Source organism: Prionailurus viverrinus, chromosome E1 (assembly GCF_022837055.1).
Source record: "Prionailurus viverrinus isolate Anna chromosome E1, UM_Priviv_1.0, whole genome shotgun sequence".
Classification (NCBI taxonomy): Eukaryota; Metazoa; Chordata; class Mammalia; order Carnivora; family Felidae; genus Prionailurus; species Prionailurus viverrinus.
Genome location: NC_062574.1, coordinates 50,809,695 through 50,827,260, shown reverse-complemented (window position 1 = coordinate 50,827,260; position 17,566 = coordinate 50,809,695). Strand labels below are relative to the sequence as shown.

Sequence of the window (17,566 nt, the reverse complement as noted above, 5' to 3'; positions counted from 1 at the left end):
GACCCACGAACAAAAAGTAGCTTGGGACGGAAGACCTAAAGTCACAAAGCTTCTGGAAGCACAGGAGGCAAGTCTTAGTGGCCTTGGATTTGGCCAAGATTTTTTAAATAGGACAAATAATTATAAATCAGACTGCTCAAAATTAAAAACCTTTAACTCCTCACTAAGCATTGTTAGGAAAGTAAAAAGGCAAACCACAGACTGGGAGAAAGAATTTCAACGCACATGCCGGACGGAGGACTTAGAACCAGAATATGCGGGGAGCTTTTCAGCGGTAGGTGGAAGAATGGCCCCCCCAGAGGTGCCCGGGGCCTGCTCCCTGGAGCCCATGACCGCGTCACATGTTACAGCAGGAGGGACTTTGCAGATGGAATTGAAAAGTTTGAGACCGGATTGTCCCGGGTTATCCAGGTGGACCCACGTGAGCTTTTAAAGGTCAGCCCGCCTTGCCCTCGCTGGACTTGAAAGTGCCTCCGCCGCGACGAGCAGCCCCTAGAAGGGGCGTGTGGCGCACGGCTGGCAGGGGACAGACCTCAGGCCTGCAAAACCCTGCAGCCGAGTCGGCCAACAACCTGCCTGAGAAGGAAACGGGTTCCCCCCACAGAGCCTCCGGGAAGGAAGCAGCCGGCCTGCCACTCGACTGTAGCCCCGCGAGAGCCGTGTCCCCTCCCTGCCCACCAGCACTGTAACACACTGTGTTATTTTAAGCCGCTGAGTCTGTAGTAATTTGTTACGTGGCAACGGAAACCTACACAAACGATATTCCAGTAATAGAAAACCAATGCTCCAAATAAAGAAAAAGGCAAAAGATTTGAACAGACGCCTCCCTAAAGAGGATTCACGGGTGACAGACCCAAGTCTGTGAAAAGACGCTCGGCATCGATGGTCTTCAGGGACACGCACATCGAACCAGGACGGCCGAGAGTGAGCAGACCTCCCGTCGCAGGGGTGGGCGAGGATGCGGGGCAGCCGCCTCACTGCTGGCGGGAACGCAGAACGGTGCAAGCGCTTGGCGAGCAGTTGGGCGGCTTCAAGAACATTACTCACCCCCCTCTCCCCGTATGACCCGACCTTGTCACCCCCGGTACGTGCTCAAGAGAAACGAAGACCTGTCCGTTCAAAGACTTCTCGTGATGGCTCATCGCGGCCTTGTTCGTGACAGCCAAAAATCGGAGATGGCCTCGAGGCCCGCCAAACCAACCATGGCACGTCCACGTGATGGGAAGTGCTTGACAGTGAAGCCGGACACGGCGCTGAGGTCCACGTGGGTGAGCCTCCGCGATCCTGCCGACTGATACTAGCGGGACGACGCGCACGTGCCGGAGGGTTCCGCTTCCGTAAACTTCCAGGAAACAAGCTGCCGACCGCAAGCAGACCAGCGGTTGTTTGGGGTGGGGCGTGGGGGCGCATCTCCCGCCACGTGCCTCCGATGCCAGGCCCGGCTGGGCGGACGATGCTGCCTTCGGAGCGCGAAGCCTGCCCGCCCCACCCGGGAGCGCCAGGGGGCCCTCAAGGATGGAGTGGCGCAGCCCTGGGACACATCCTCCCTGCCCTGAACCCCAGAAGGACCAGCAGAAGCTTGATTGCAATGCCCCTTTTATTAAACACAATTGCACTTTGGAGCGAGGGTTTCCCCGGGTCCTGCGAATCTTCTGGAGGCCCCGTGGCCGCCCTCCTGCCGGCGGGCAGCCCCACTGGCTGCTGGGGCGCGGTTGCCCAGACGGCAGTCCACAGTGGCCACGCAGCTCTGTCCTTTCATCTGGCATGACCTCGGGGTGCAGGGACAGCGTCCTCACCCCGAGCACACTTCTGCCATCCTGGGCAGGTGGCGGATGACGTCATACACGTTCTAGTGACAGGCTGCGGGGAGGTAAACCTTCCAGGAGAGCATTGCAAACACAAGGCAAACGTGTGCTGCTGGCCCAGAGCCCTGGGGCCCGGGAGGTAGACACAGGCAGATCTGGGCATTGGAGGGACGTCCGCCGTGAGACGTGGGCCAGCTGCTTCCGACCCTGAGCCCCGCCCCCCACATCTTGACTAAGAGCACGGGTGCTGGGGTCGCTGCGAAGTCCCGTCTTTTCCTGTAAAGGATCAACGCACCACCGGCCCCTGGTTAAGACCAGCTGATGACAAACTGTTCTCCCATCGTCAGTGAGACAGGGATGTCCAGGGTCTGCAAAAAGAGAAAAAAGAAAACGTGACCGCCAAACCGTTGTTGACAGAGGTGAGGCCTGAGTGGAGTGCTCGGCAGACAGGAGCCTGGGCCCGGGCGGGTGGTGCCCTCGGGGTCTGCCCCAGCCCCTGGAGGCTTCTGGCTCTGTTCCTCGCTGGCTGAGTCTGCTTTCAGCATGGCCCATGAGTCACCGTCGGTGTGGACACAGGCAGAGGAAAGGCCCAAGCTGCAAGGGGGCCTGTCCTTCCCTGGGGACCAAGGTCCTTTTGCCCTCGTACGGCCCGGCCGGCCAGCACCGGGTCCCCAGGGTCCTTGGTACCTCCCCCCGCCCCTGCCATCCTTGGGGACAAGCACTCTGACCCCATCTGCGGGGCTCTTGCCTTCGTGTCAGGGCTGTAGGTGAAGTTGGAGACAGGAACGCCATTGGAGAGGACCTGTTTGGGGGCCGCGGCCACCCCCAGGACGGTGGCCTTCCTCAGTTGCAGGCCGGCCCCCTCGCTGGTCACGTGCACCAGCTCGTTCACAACGGTGTTCTGGTCAAGGGGAGAGGCGGAAATGGTCAGCAGAGGGCCCGGAAAGATCTGCGGGATGGGCCCCGTGCACACCCGGACGCCGGCAGGTGCATGGGGACCGCGGTCAGGGCGGCCAGCGCCTGGGCCCTGCTCGCTTCACTTGGCTGGGATAGGGACAGGGGGCCCCGGCGACCCCCCCAGCCCGGGCGGGTCCCGACACTCACATTCTTGGCAAGGAAGACGACCTGTGTGTAGGCCCCACGCTCGAGCGTCTCCAGGCTCTCCCCGTCGTCCCAGAACAGCTCTCCTCGGGCCTCCCCGTTCGTGGTCAGGGCTGCGACCAGGGCCATGGGCTGCTTTCGGGACTCCGTGGTTGTGAGGCCAAGGCCCTGGAAAAGTGGGTGGCACCTGTCACCATCTCAAGCCTGGCGGAGGCCTCCAGAGCGGGGACAGGAAGGACACTGGGCTGGGACGGCTCCGTGCTGCAGGAAGCCGGGACCCGGAGGACAGGCCACGGCCGAGGGGCTTGGACACCCGTGGCGAGCACTCCGGCCGAGGCAGACACCCTGGAGGACGTGAGAGGCCCACGCACGTTTGCAGACCGTTTCCTAAAAAGAGCCAACGGAGCAGGTGCCCCTCCGCCTGGCACGGCCGCGGATCTGTGCATGCTCAACCCTCACACGCTGTCGTCTCTGCCTGGGGCTTTGGGGACGGACCCTCTACTGGACAGCCAGGCTCAGGTGGCTGGCCTGGGTACCTGCAGGGGGATGATGTGCCCGGCCCGGAGGTGGAGGTTGATGGTGTCCAGTGGGGTTGGCAGTGTCACCCACTGTCCCCTGCTGTGGATGGCAGGCGTGACGGGTGCGGGAGGCGGAGGCGGGAGGCTGCCGAGGGCCTCTGCTGGCACCTGGAGGGCGGCGTCACGTCACCAGGAGTGGGAGCCTCAGGCTCCGCGTGGGGCCCCGCAGGCCCAGCACAGGCAAGTCGTTGGGACAGAGGCCCTGACCCAGGGCTTGGGGCACAGCAGGACTTTAGGAGAATTGGAGTCCTGGGGAGCTACCCACTTGGGCCTCAGTTTCCTCATCTGGAAAATGGGTCACTGCAAGGACCGCGTGGGAAGAGCCACGTGGAGCCCCACGCAAGGGCCACAAGCGAGCTCCCTTCCCCACGTGGCCCACACGTGGCAGGAGGGAGGGACCCCTCGAGGGCCCGCAGGACTCACCGTCTGCAGGTCGTACCATGTGCCAGCGGGGAAGTAACCGGTCACTTCAACCTTCCCGGCCTCGAGCACCGGGGTGATGAGCAGAGCTGCTCCCCACAGGAGCTGGCGGTCCACGGCCCAGGTGCGGGGGTCCTCGGGGAACCTTCGCACGGGAGGGGTGGGCTCGTGGGCCTGGTGACCTCTGAGGTCGGCGTGTTCAAGGGGCCTCGCGGAAGCCCCGGGAGCTGGTTCCCGCCGCCCGAGCTTGGCAGGGGGTTGGGGGGGGGGCGGTGAGGGGAGTGAGTAACCCTGTCCCCTGCCGGCCTTTCCGGCAAACTTTTTTTTTTTTTTCGTTTCTTTACGTGAGAAGATTGGCATCTTGTCTGACCTGCCTCCGCGATTCCACAGCGGGGCACGTGCTGACGTTCTCTGTTTCTGTCCACGGGAGCGTTGCCTCTGTTAAGCCCAACCCCCCTTGCCTTTTCCCTTTGATGCTTTCAGAGCCCTCTCCTGCCAGAGCACCTGTTTTCCTGTGGAACTTTCCATAGCTTAATTTTTGACACTTAAGCCCGTAATCCATCCGAAATTTACGCTTGTAGCAAGACGGGAGAAGATGATTTTTGCCAACAAGGAACAGATTTTTACTACCTGGGACTCGTTTAGTCCACTGACTACAGGTGGCATTTAATCAACTGCATGCCACCTTTTTACGTATCTGAGTCCCACTTGGGGGATATCAGTTGGGTCTCCTTCATTCGATCGGGATGGTTTTGTACCTTGTTACCCCCGGTTGGCCTGATCTGGACTGGGGGTTCTGCCCGGAAGGCCCCCAGCCCTGAGCTGCACTCTCATGGGGGGAGGGAGCGGCGTGCACAGGGCCCCCCTCCCCCCCCCCCCCAGCAGGGAGGCCCCGGGACGCCCCCTGCGGCAGGACGGGGCGCCCCTGGGCCCTCGCTCCCCGACGCGGGCACTCACTCCAGGAAGAGGGGCCGGGCCACGGTCTCGCCCCCCACGTGGGCCCGGTGGAACAGCGTGTACAGGTGGGGCAGCAGCCTGTAGCGCAGCGCGAGGGCCTTCCTCATGGCTCGCTGCGCCGTCTCGCTGAACCTGTACGGCTCCTGAGGCTGCAGAGGGGCCGCGGGAGCACCGCGAGGTCACCGCCGCCCGCCCCGCCCCGCTGCGGCGGGAGACCGGCTCCGCTCCCACTGCCGGTGCGGCCGCGTCCACAGCGGGACCCCGGGGGCAGACCCCCACCCACCCGGCCCGCGCCCCTACCAGGCTGCGGAGGTCGTTGTGGTTCCGCATGAACGGGTAGAAGGCCCCCAGCTGCGTCCAGCGGACACAGAGCTCCTCCGACGTGTTGCCCAGGAAGCCGCACACATCGGCCCCGACCAGCGGCACCCCCAGCAGGTTGAAGAGCAGGATTTCTGGGAGGGCGGGGTCGGGCTGGGGCTCAGGCTGCGGGAGTAGGCCCACCTGGGCCGTGGACCGCCCGCCCCTCTGGGGAGCGGCCCACTTTGGCTCAGGTCATGATCTCGCGTGATCTCACGTGATCTCGCGTGAGTTCGAGCCCCGCGTCGGGCTCTGTGCTGACAGCTCAGAGCCTGGAGCCTGCTTTGGATTCTGTGTCTCCCTCTCTCTCTGGCCCTCCCCCACTCATGCTCTGTCTCTCTCAAAAATAAACATTAAAAAAAAAAAAAAAGAGGGTGTCTGCAGACACGGTTAAGGTGAGGTCACAGAGCGGGTCCTGATCCAGTAGGCCTGGTGACCACGTAAGAGGAAAACCCAGACTGACGACACACACGGGGGAAGGGCCGAGCGAACACACGGGCAGAGACCAGTGACGCAGCCCCAAGCCAAGGACACGAGAACAGCGGGCAACCCCCAGAAACTGGGGGAGGCGGGAAGGAGTTGCCCCGGGGCTCCAAGCACGGCCCCTCCGACACCGTCATTCAGACCGCTAGCCTCCAGGACCGCTGCCTTCCGCGCCAGCGTGGGGTGCTGTGCTCCGGCGGGCACGGTGAGCCCCCATGGCTGCTGAAGGGTCGGGTGGGTTCCAGGCCACGTCGGCCAGGGCCCGCCCCACCACTGTTCAGCAGGGCCAGGCTGTGCCGGGCCGTCCCTCTCCTCAGTGTCTCCTGGGCGGCCAGGAGCCGATGGGCAGGACCGGACCCAGCCCGAGGCCGTGGGGGACACCTGTCTGGGCTGCAGCAGGTCAGGGGCCCGCATGACCTCTGCCGATAATGATCGGCACGCACCGAGGGTCGCCCAGGGACCTGCCGCTCAAGGGGGCTTCAGAGACAGGCCCGCAGCGCTGGCGGGCGCACCTGCCCTAGGGCGAGGTCAGAGCCTGCGGCACCTGTGGCAGAGCGGCTTCCGGAAGGAGGAATGGACTCCTGCCCCAGAGCTCGCCCACCAGCGCTTCCCCACAGCCCGAGGGTCTGCGCGTGGTCCTGCCACTGCCGACAGTGCTATCAGGAGGCTTGCAGGCTGCAGGTGGAGGCTCCCCTCAGCTGCCCACGTGGTGACCCTGGGAGGTCACCCCAGCCCCTTCCCCAGAGCTCCCGAGCCCCGTCTGCCTAACGCGCGTCACAGCATCAGAGCTCTTGACAACTCAAGTCGAAGTGCCTCTCTGCAGAGGGGTGGGGGTGGGGGGGTGGATGGCACCTGCAGGCTGGGCTCAGACAGGATGCGGTCGCCGGAAGGGACACCACGAGAGGACGGGATCTGACTGCTTTGCAGGCAGCGGCTGGGGCAAATCGGGGATTTCTGGAAAGCCCATCGCCGCCCACCAGCGTGGCACCACAGGTGAGGCGGCCCGCGCAGGTGCACAGGGGCCCCGTGTGAGTCAGCGGCGGGGCCCCATGGCGTGGCAGTGGCATCTCCCTGAGCTGAGCCGAGCCGGGCGCTCAGGTCTGGGCCCACGGCCCCCCTCTCCGAGCCGCCCTCCTGACAGGCGCTCTCACCTGGCACAGAGTACGACAGCTGCTCCCAGCTGCTCCACACGTCCCCTGTCCAGTGGCCGGCGTATCGGCCGTGGCCCGCGAAGGTCGAGCGGGAGATCACGAAGGGGCGCGTCCCCCGAGCCTTGACCAGGGCCCTGGGCGGGGCAGGGAGACAGAGCAGTGGCCTGGCGCCTGGAGGGGCAGCGGGGCGGCAGGGCCGAGAGCAAGCAGCCCCGAGGGCCGAGGCCAGGAGGAGGGAGGGGAGGATCTGTCCGAGCCACCAGACCACCCTGGATGATGAGCCGCGTCACAGGGAGGAGGACGGTCGTCCCTCCCGGCTCCCTCTGGGAGTCTGTGTGCGGTCACCGCCGGCCCTCCCTCTGACGCCCCCGCCCCACACAGCGCCGAGCGGGCCCCTCACCTGTGGGAGGCAAGGGCTTCTGTCAGGCCGTACAGGTTGTGCAGGTTGTAGTGCGTGGAGAGGAACTGGTGGCTGGAGGCACAAATGGTGGCTGCCCGCAGGGTCCCGCCAACCACCCCTGGAAGAGAAGGAGGCCGCTCCCGTCCGTGGCCGGCCGGTGCCCCCCCCCCCCCCAGCCCGGAGCGCCCTCGGAACTCGGGGTGGGTCCCTGTATCGTCTCCTCTGTACCACAGATGGGGACGAGGTGGACACAGAGGCCGGCAGACCGCAGACGTCACCCCCCGCCTGCTCTTGACCCGTTTCAAGTCCTTCCCTGTTCCCATCCCTAAGCCCGAAATGCCTTCCCTCCGGAGGGCCACGCCTCAGTGGCATGTGTGCTGGTCCACGCTGCCTGGCTCATGTCTCCCCGGCCTGACCTTCCTCCTGGTCTTGCCCTCCCCTTTCCCGGGTGGCCGTGCCCATCGGCTCCTCAGAAAGGACAGCTCTGAGTCTCCCAAACCAGAGAAGCAAAAGCCCTGATCTGGGCCTCAGGCAGCTGGGGCCAGGGGGCCGGCGGCCAGCGGGTGAGGGCTGGCAGAAGGGGGAGCTCGCCTGGCACGTAGGGCGGGTTCTCCAGGTCACTGTCGGGGCAGCCGTCCACAGAGCCCTTGACGAAGTTGGATGGCTCGTTCATGTCCTGCAAGACAGGCCCCGGAGGTGGGCGCCCTGCTCCGGGCAGAGGCTGGGCCGGTCCCACAGCCCACGGGACACTTACGATCCACATGCCGTCGAAAGGCACCTGGGCGTGGAACTCAGCCACCATGTCCTGCCACCAGTCAAGGGCCTCGGGGCTGGTGAAGTCGGGGAAGGCGGTAAATCCGGGCCACACCTGGAGGAAAGGCCAGAGGGGAGACCGGGCCCCCCAGAGCTCCAGCCTCGCTCACCTGCCTGGGGGTGAAGGGCTACAGGGGGGAGGGTCATCGGTGGTAGGGGCCATAGGACTCTACTGAGACCTCCCTTTCAGACACAGCCCCCAGAACCGAGCCTCAAATGACTGCACTCCTGGGAGCCTCCCCGGCCTCCCCGCAGCTGGGACCCCCTTCCTGTTGGTTCTGGGCACACCCTGGAACCGGGAGTTTGGGACTGTGCCGGGCGCCCCATGGGAGGGCCTGGGAAGCCCCCGGGGGCTGGAGGACAAGGAGGGCGCCCGTACCCGGGCTGGGCCCTTCCACGCCCCCCGTGGAAGGATTCGAGGCAGCATCCCTTGTCAGAGGCCACTGTCACCTCCAGCCGTGACCCCCACACTCTCCGTCCCATCGGACAACATGATGATTTCTTAAATCCCGTCCTCTTCCTGAACGCCTGCCTGTCCCCACCAGCTGGGGACTCCCGTTTTCTGCCCTCTCCCCGCTCCCCCCGCCACGCGCCCAGGCCCCCACCCTACCTTCCCAATCAGTGGCTGCCCAGTGTCATTGGTGATGAAAACCTTCCTCCGCAGACCTTCGTCATAAGGTCGGTAGCTGCCAGGAGGGCTGGAGCTGCTGATGGCAGGATCCTGGAGGGAGTGGGGGGACCCCGTCAGGAGGAGAGGGAGTGCTCCAAAGCCAGGCACCCACTGCTGGGAAGACGGGAGAACGCTCTCCAGGCAGCGTTGACGGAAGACAGAGGCCGGAGAGGGCCTCGCGTGTGTGTGTCCAGCACACCCTGTGTGCACAAGCTCACGTGCCGGGGGTGGGCACACCTGGATGCGGGCCCGAGCTCTGCTTCGCAAGTTTGAGAGTCTCCCCAGTGCTCTACCACGAACACCGATTTCCTGAGTTGAAGGCCTGCCCCTGCCCTCTGGGCTCTGAGTGGCCGCGGATGCCGGCTGCCCTCCGAGGGGCCGAGGTCATGGAAACGGCTGACACCAGCACGGTTCTTAACCTCTCAGCAGACAGGTTTCCTCCCCTGTGGCGTGTCCACTATGGCAACCACTCAGCCTCGGCGCCCCCTCCCCATGTCCTCTGGCCACATGGCTGGGCACTGCCCCCCGCTCCCCTGGCTGCACCGGCCCAGGGAGGGTGTCCTTGTGCTGGGCCACTCAGAGCCCTGCCCTCCATCCTGTGACGCAGAACTGACTTAAGTGGAGGCGGGGCCGGGAGACCCTCGGAGCCTCTGTGGCTCTGGTTTCTTGGGCGTCCAAGCCCGCCCCGGCCCTCCCAGTCCCGGGGGGGGGGGGGCGTCAGCCGAGGGCGCCCCCCCCCCCTTGCTTTAAGCCGCTCACATAACCTACAGGCAAAAGGACCCTAAGTGGCACACGATGCTTCCAGGAGGCCTTAAGCTGGACATCACAGGACAGCAGAGCCCAGGTCGATATCCCGGTCGATAGCAAGGACCCTCAGAGCCCCGCAGGCACCACGAGGAAGCTGCCGTCTGGGGGAGGAGGTACGGGGCCTCCCTTCCCTAACAGCTGGCGCGGCAGGGGACGGGGACGGCGGGGGACTCACGACGATCATCACGTAGTGCCGGCCGCTCCGGTGGAGCTCCTGCACCATGGCTGGGAAGTCCCCGAAGCCGTCCTTGTTGAAAGTGAAGTCTCTCCTCGCGTCCATGTAATCCAGGTCATTCCACTGAGTGTCCTGTGGCCACAGCACAGGGACGGAGTCCCGGCCCAGCCCCCACACGCACACCCGCCCCGGGCTGCCCAGCGCTCACCAGGGGGAAGTGGGCCCTGGTCATGTTCTCCACCACCTGGCGGGTGACGGCCGTGGAGGTGTAGCCCCAGCGGCAGAGGTGGAGCCCCAGGCCCCAGTAGGGCGGCATGAACGGGGAGCCTGCGGGCAGGGCAGCTCTGTGAGCGCGTGGGCAGGGGGTGGGGAAGGGGGCGGGAGGGGCGGGGGAGGGGGGAAGGAGGGGCGGGGGAGGCGAGGGGGCAGCGCAGGGCTGGGGGACCAGCCTACCCACGACTTCCAGGTACTGCCGCACCACGCTCTTGGGCTCAGGGCCCAGGAAGATGTACATGTCCAGGATCCCACCCGTGGATCGCCAGCTGAGGGCCGGGCTCGGCTGCAGGACCACGTCTGGGGGAAGCAGCCCTGGGGCTCAGGGACAGATCCCTGTGCCCCATACTGCCCCCACGCCGCCAGTCTACAGCCTGCTTGGTGTCTGGGGAGGGAAATGCTGAGCCGCCAGACCCCAGGACTCCCCTCTCTGGCCTCCGCTCAGATCAGGGGCCTCGGAGTCCACCTTGGGGGCACCTCAGGGCAGAGCTGGCAGAGGCCACAGCCCACTGGAGTCACTTCTTGGGGGGACGCACAAGCCCCAACCCCCCCATGGCCCCAGTCCTCTACCTCCAGCCTGTCGGGCAGGTCCCTCCGTGAAGGAAGGGGACGCGGCCACACCCGGGGCAGCCCCTGGCCTGGGAGCTCAGAAGGACGATTGGCCGTGGGACACGGGGACAGGATGCCGGCTGGGGGTGGCCGCCCACCCGCTTACCCATGGCATTGCTGTTCAGCAGGAAGACCCCGTGAGCCAGGCCGCCGTCCTCCAGCACCAGGTAGAAGGGGTGGGACCCGTACAGGTTCACGTTGGGCTGGGCACGTGGACACACACTTTAGCAGCCTCACCCACATGGCTCCCCCGCTCCCCCCGTCTTCACTGCCCCTTGTACCTCGGGGGCGATGTCCCGGTTCCACAGGGTGATCTTGGTCCAGTTGGTGCTAAGCATCAGGGAGCCGAGATGCTCGGCGAGGCCCGTGATGTGCTGGGACGGCAGAGAGGTGGACAGCTGCAGAAACTGGTCAGCAAAGAACAGGGGGGCCACCGTCGTGTTCAGCCTGCCAGGAAATGCCCAGGCAGCCAGGTGAACCCCAGGTGGGCCCTCCCAGAGAGACCCCTGGGCCCTGGTATCCCCCCGAGGAGGGCCAGAGTGGCCTGGTCACCACGGTGACGCACTGACGCGGGGCAGATGTGGCCATGCGAGGCCCGGCGACCCTGGGGACCTGACCAGGTGTGGAGAGCTCTCAGAGCACATCCAGCGCATCCAGCTACCTGGCTGTGTCCACACTGCCCCCAGGCGGGCGTCCAGAAGTGGAGTGCCCCATGAGGCCTGGCCGCAAGCAGGTGCTGGACAGGAGCGGCTCGAACTTGGCTAGCGCTAGGACTTGTGGCCCTGAGCTCTTTCCACAAGGGCCATGCTGCTCCCAGACTCTGGCCAAGGCCTGCCCAGTCCAGCCCAGCCCAGCTCCAGAGCCCATGGAGCTGTCCGTCCACCCAGGGGTGGCCAGGGTGCCCTGAGGTTGCACGGGGTCAAGGGCAAGGCAAGAACCACAAACGGGGCACTGAGTACATGCTCTCGCTGATTTCCTGGGAAGATCTCCCACTGCCCCCTGCCTGCCCGTGGGCAAGACTTACGAGTGTGTGTGTATGTGTTTTCAAGACCAAACTCTGATGACAGGCTTTAGAAAACTTCTCTCAGATCTCTGCTCAAAGGTCAGCTTCCTAGAGAGGCCTTCTGTAGCTCCCCCTGACAGAGCCAACCCTCTCCTCTGCATCTGCACCGCTCATTTCTAGAACCTTCTTAGCTCTGCTATTCCTGACATTGTACTTGCACTCATTCACTGCTTCTTCCCACTGTGTCAGCCCTGGGAGCAGGTCGATAACGCACAGCCAAGAGTGGGCAGAAAAAAAAAAAAAAAAAAAGGGCATTTCAGCAGGTGAGTTCCCTTAAGACCAAGGTAGGTCCAAGTTACCTCATCCCCGAGCCCGTAACTGAGTTCAGTGACAAAGGGGAGTCCTGTCCGCTCTGGGCACATATTTACGTGGCGGTCCTGTGAAAGTGCTTAAATCCGTCAGGGCAGACGGGGGGCGTGGGCAGGTGCTGCCCCGGCCCCATGGCTGTGTGGGTCCACTGTGCGAGGGGAGGTGTCGGACTCTGGGAGTCACAGCTGTGGCATCTGAGTCTAAAAGTGGAATTCTGAGATGCCTGGGTGTGTCCAATCCCCGGTCATGATGGGGGCGGCAGAGGTGATGCGTCTCCCGGGGCAAGGGCATGACCAGCCAGATGCCCTGATTCTCCCGACAGAGCCTGAGAGCATCTGCTGTGGGTTGGAACCACTGTGGGAGCTGGAAGCCCAGGAGTGAGCTTCTGGAACGGGAATGGCTCCATGGCGGACGGACCACAGCAATGATTCGGACAAACCTAAGATCTCAGGGGGACACGAGCCCCGGAGGGACTGGAAACAGACAGCGGCCAACAGCATGGAAGCTGGGGCCCTGGCTCCGTCGCCTGCCAGCAAGCCACCTCACCTCCCCGTGCCTCAGTTTCCCCATCCGTAAAGCGGGGGCCGTAACGGCACCTACTTCTGTGTTGTTGGGATTGGCGGGGTTCACGGTTACTGCGCCTGCCCTGTCGTGAGTGATACACAGCATCTGATCGTAAATAACATAACGTAAACAGAGCGGGTCCGAGGAGATGCTCCCTGCGGGGAGAGGTGTCATTTCACACCCGACCCACCGAGATTTCTCAGCCTCTGCACTTGTGACATTTGGGCAGGACCGCTGTGTATGGTGGAGTCCCTACCAGATGCCCCCTGGAGGAGACCGCCCCCGCCTGGCACTCCCTGGGGGCACGGAGACCGCACTCACAGCACCCGGCCGTCCAGCTTCCGGCGCACGACCACCCCGAAGGGCTCCTCCTGGAGGTCCACGCTGTAAAGTGTGGATGAGGCCCGGCTGCGGACACGCGGGGTCTCCAAGGGCACCTCGTAGCGCCTGTTGGCGGGATCTTTGATCTAGAAGTCAGATGGCGTGCCGTGAGGCCCTCTGCGGGCCGGGGGCCTCCCCTGCACACCTTCCCCACCTTCCTCACCCTCCAGGAGAGCGGGGACCCAATGCCAGGCCCAGTGTGGCCGTGCACAGCAGGTGAGCGTGGGCAGTTTGGTCATCTACAGAACCCGGGGGACGCCTCACGTGGGTCGCCAGGCAAAACACAGAACGCACAGTCAGTCTGAAGGGTTTTTTTAGTACGTCTCAAATAGTGCATGAGACACACACTGAAAAAATAAACTCATTGCTCGGTTTTCTGGAATTCAGATCTCCTGGCATCCTGTATTTTTATTTGCTGAAGCTGGCACCCCACACGCCCGTCACAGGGTGGGTGAGAATAGAATTGAGGGCGTCCAGCTCCACTCTGTTCGGCGCACAGTAGTAATCACTGGGTAAATGTTGGCTGTTATAAATTACTTTGCTAATTATGAATTGTGTGTTTCAGGCTGTGTCTCAGCTTGGCCTCCACATGTCCATTCAGTCCTCAGGTTTCTGCTGGGCACCTGCTATGTGCCAGACACTGTTCCAGGCACTGGGAGGCAGCGGGGAATAAATCAGACAAAAGGTCCTGCCCTCAGGGGGCAGACGATCATCAGATCCCACCGCCCACTGCCCGGAACATTCCCCTTCTTCCCTCTCCACCTTTCCCCTTGCGGACCCTTGCAGGACTTCAGGTCCCAGGTGGGATGTCACTTCCTGGGGGAGACCCACCTTCCCTCCACTATGCCCTGAGCCCTGCCCTCTAGAGCATGTTCTAGAACCTTCCAATTGCTGTCTTAGTGGCCGCTGCTCCCTGAGCGTAGGCACTGTCTGCTCACGCCGGGACTCCCCGTGAAGGCACAAAACACATCTGCCCCCTAAACACACGCCCGACAAATCCATTCGTCTTCGCCCGATGCCCACCCACGTTTTCTCTGCCCCGTGGGGCCCCGCCCACCGTGAAGTGGAGTCGACTCTCAGTCTCCAGCAGCACGTCCAGGCGTAAGGTCAAGATGTCCTTGGGGAAGAAGGTTGGGGTGGCGCGGGTCAGGGTGGCCGTGTAGCCTGTCTCCGTGGTGGTCAGGTTGTGCAGCTTGTAACTCGGGTAGCTGGGTGGGAAGAAGCACCAGGGCTGTCCCATGCGGGGGACCCGAGGCCACTGCCCGGCAGGCACGTAGCAGCAGCCCCGGGCCTCACACTGCTCCTGGGTGATGGTCTTGTCCGGGGCGCAGTCGAAGCGGCTGTTGGGGGGCACGTCGCACCGTGTGGGAGCTGCTCTGGGACTGCCGTGGTGGCCTGGGGGGGCCTGGGGGTCTGGGTGGCCGGCTCCCTGCTGGCGAGCGCGATAAAGCCCCTCAGCTACTTGGGAGAAGCCACGCTGCTCTTGGGGGACCAGCAAGAAATCATGGAGCAGGACGTGCCCCAGGAGGGCGGCGGTGGCCAGGGACACGAGGATGTAGGCCCCCAGCAGGGGGCGGCAGCACGGCGGCCACCTCACGTCCATGGTCGGTGGCACCTGCAGGCAGCGGGTTGGGTCCTGGAGGCCCTGCTGAGAGAAGGGCCGGGCTCAGCAGGGAAGGCGGAGGGAGGGGGCCTCAGGGGACTCACTCCAATTTCCAGACGTGGACCCGCGGCTGGCCCAGCAGCGCACAGGGTGAGGTGTGCCGAGAAAGCGGGGCGGGCGAGGGTAGACAAGCTCCTGGCACTGTTTGGAAAGACGGCAAGGGAGGGAACTGGAAAAGCAGAGAAAAGCCCCGAAGAGGGGATTGCAGAATACCCTGTACCGTGAAACGCACTGAAGATGTACGCAAAAACGGTTTAACGAGGGGCACCTGCGTGGCTCAGTGGGTTGCGCTGTTTTGCCTCACGTCATGATCTCACGGTTCATGAGTTTGAGCCCTGCGTCAGGCTCGAGCCCTGCTGAGAGCCTGGAACGTGCTTGGGATTCTCTCACTCCTTCTTTCTCTGCCCCTCCCCTGCTCAGTCTCTCTCTCCCTCTCTCTCTCTCTATCTCTCTCTCTCTCTCTCTCTCTCAAAATAAATAAATAAACATTAAAAAAAAAAGGCTTAATGACACACAAAGACCTGGGCGGTAAACTGACAAACGGAACAAGAAGTTACAGCACGGCGCAGAGAGTAAACTCTGCTTGTGCACGGACTGTGGCCGAGCTGCTAAGTTCTGGCAGATGCGCTAGACGTGGGCGCGTCCTCAGGGGGACCCGCCACCGTCCCTCTGTCCCTCCTCTGCCGACCGGGAGGCGGCTCCAGCCCGGTAAGCGGTCTCGGGCACTGCAGCTGAGGGCGACACTCAAGGGCTGGCCTTGGCAGGTGGCGGCGCCCTCCCCGCCCCTGCGGTTACATGTGGAGCATCTGGCTCCTCTGGAGATCGGACTGTCGCTACCTGCGCTCGGCTTATGTGTACGTTCTAAATTCTCATAAGGAACGTTGTTGGCCGGCTCCTCCGAGGAGTGAGACATCAACGTGGGACTGAACGTGCAAGGATTTCACGAGGGGCGTCCTTTCTGTCTGAGAGAAACTGGGGAGGCTGCCAGGGGCGGCCCGGAGGGTCACTCCGCACCCAGTCTGACCTCTTGGGAGTCAGGCCCAGGGAGGGGCCGAGGGTCCAAGCATCGCGGACTGCCGTGCAGGCTAGGGAAGGTTCCACAAGGCCAAGGGGCTGGGGTTGCGGGTGGGGGACCTGAGCTGAAGCTGGCCAGCAGGGGTGTCCGGGCCTCCCTGAGCAGCCTGCCCTCGTGCTGTGGGCCGGAAAGCAGCGGGGCCGCGGGGCAGATGGGGCCACGCATGCCAGCTCCGTGTGGCGGAGGCTCGTGAGATGCACGCACCCTCGGGCCGCCAGGAACACGCAAGGGTTGGGAAGGAGTCACGTCGCGCACCGGGGAGTCTGAGCCTGTCACGGCCACAGACAGGTCCCCTGGGACATTCCGGCCACAGCGGGCCACGGCTTTAATTCACGGCACCTTTGAAGCAAATGTGTGCGGGGGTTTTTTTCTCTCGCCAACCAATCCTCGACACCAGCTGGGTCTCCCAGGATTCGTTCCGATTCTGGCCCGAATTCCTGGAGCCAGCGCGGACCCCACAGGTAAGGCCTCAGCCCCGCTGAGGCCGTCCCCCTTCTGACCCCAGTCGCAAGCCCCACGCCTAAATAACTGGCCACCAACTCAAGGGTTCACCCCTCCCCCACCTCCGGTTGGGAATTGGCTAGAACCACTCACAGCACTTAGGGAAGAGCTTGGCTTACCGCGGCCCGTTTATTATAAAGGATGCAGGCAGAGGACGCGGGATGGGGCGTCCCCGCCCTCCAGCACCAAAGTGTGTTCACGGGCTCAGAGTTTTGGTTTCATTACACAGAAACGATTACTCAAATCCTTGGCCCTTGGCGATTGTCAATCACCAGCCCCTCAGTGCTCCTGGGGGTTGGGGGAGGGGAGGTGGGGCTGGGAGTTCCCAGCCTGGGTGCTTCTGGGGACCAGGCCTGACCCCGAAGCTGTCCAGAGGCCCCAGCCACCAGTCACTTTATTAGCACAGAAAACACACCGCCCCTGCCAAGATTCCCAGGGTCTGTGTGCCACGGACCGGGGACAAAAACTAAATACTTATTTTTTTATTGTACAGCGTCCCAGCTGCACCTGCCCATCCAGGAACACATGACACCTCGTGATCACGGTGATGTAGGGACCGGAGCTGACGGGCCGGGCCCACGGACCTCCTCACCCTGAGTTCAGAAGCGCGGGGGTGGCCCGGGACACAGAGGGGCCCGCCCCCGGCCGCGCGCGCTGTTTCCACTCCACTGACAAGAAGAGCAGTCGGCCGGAGGGCCTGACAGTTTAGGCAAATGGGGAAACACTGAAGGTCAGGGAGGTCAAGTGCGCTGCTGGCCGGGAGACCCTGTGACCTCGCTTTCAGGGAAGTGGATCGGAGCCGCTGCTCCCCAGGCCAGGGTGGCTGTCCAGCTCCGCCCTGACGCGAGAGGCATGGGTCCCCACCCCGTGCCTCGGTTTCCTCCCCACAACGGGACAAGACGGCTCCCCTCGCCCAGCACCGAGGGCGCGGAGGAGACCGTGGAGTCCCCGGGGTCCCTGTCGACACCGCCGCCCGCGGACCCGCGCACGACACGCTCCACTTGTCCAGCCGCGAACCAGAGAGGTTCAATCCGCCGAGCGATCGGTCCCTCCCCCTTGGGGCGTCACGGCTGCCGGGACCCCCGGGTCTCTCGTCTCGGGGGCAGCCACCGGACGCCCCCGCCCCGCCCCGCCCCTCGCCGGGACCCCTGCGGCCCCCGGCCCGCTCACCTCCGCGCACGCGCGCCCCACCGAGGCCCACCCCCGACCCCGGCTCACCTCCGCGCACGCGCGCCCCGCCCGCAGCGGCCACCCGGGGTCCGGCGCCCGCAGGCACGCGTCAGAGGGGGCGGGGTGGGCCACGTGACAGGCCTCCCGCGCAGGCGTCCTGGGCGAGCGTGCGCGTCTCCCGCCGCGCGCCCCCTGGTGGCGGGGCGTCCGGGTCCCGGGCCCGCGCCGTCCGCCGGGCCCG

The 17,566-nt window shown here is 64.3% G+C and overlaps 1 protein-coding gene across 1 annotated transcript; it reads right to left on the bottom strand.

Annotated features, from left to right (window-relative positions):
* Positions 1-1,579: 1,579 nt before the first annotated feature.
* Positions 1,580-17,457, bottom strand: GAA (alpha glucosidase). Its single transcript, XM_047833252.1, has 20 exons — positions 17,374-17,457; positions 13,974-14,561; positions 12,857-13,002; positions 10,881-11,046; positions 10,706-10,802; positions 10,171-10,290; positions 9,926-10,044; positions 9,718-9,849; positions 8,676-8,786; positions 8,007-8,120; positions 7,844-7,928; positions 7,253-7,370; positions 6,853-6,986; positions 5,162-5,313; positions 4,862-5,010; positions 3,908-4,049; positions 3,443-3,592; positions 2,910-3,074; positions 2,554-2,706; positions 1,580-2,173 (listed from the first exon to the last, which is right to left on the bottom strand). The coding sequence occupies exons 2-20, from the start codon at positions 14,517-14,519 to the stop codon at positions 2,114-2,116; spliced, it is 2,859 nt and encodes a 952-aa protein (XP_047689208.1). The 5' UTR covers positions 14,520-14,561; positions 17,374-17,457; the 3' UTR covers positions 1,580-2,113.
* Between the last annotated feature and the right edge of the window lie 109 nt (positions 17,458-17,566).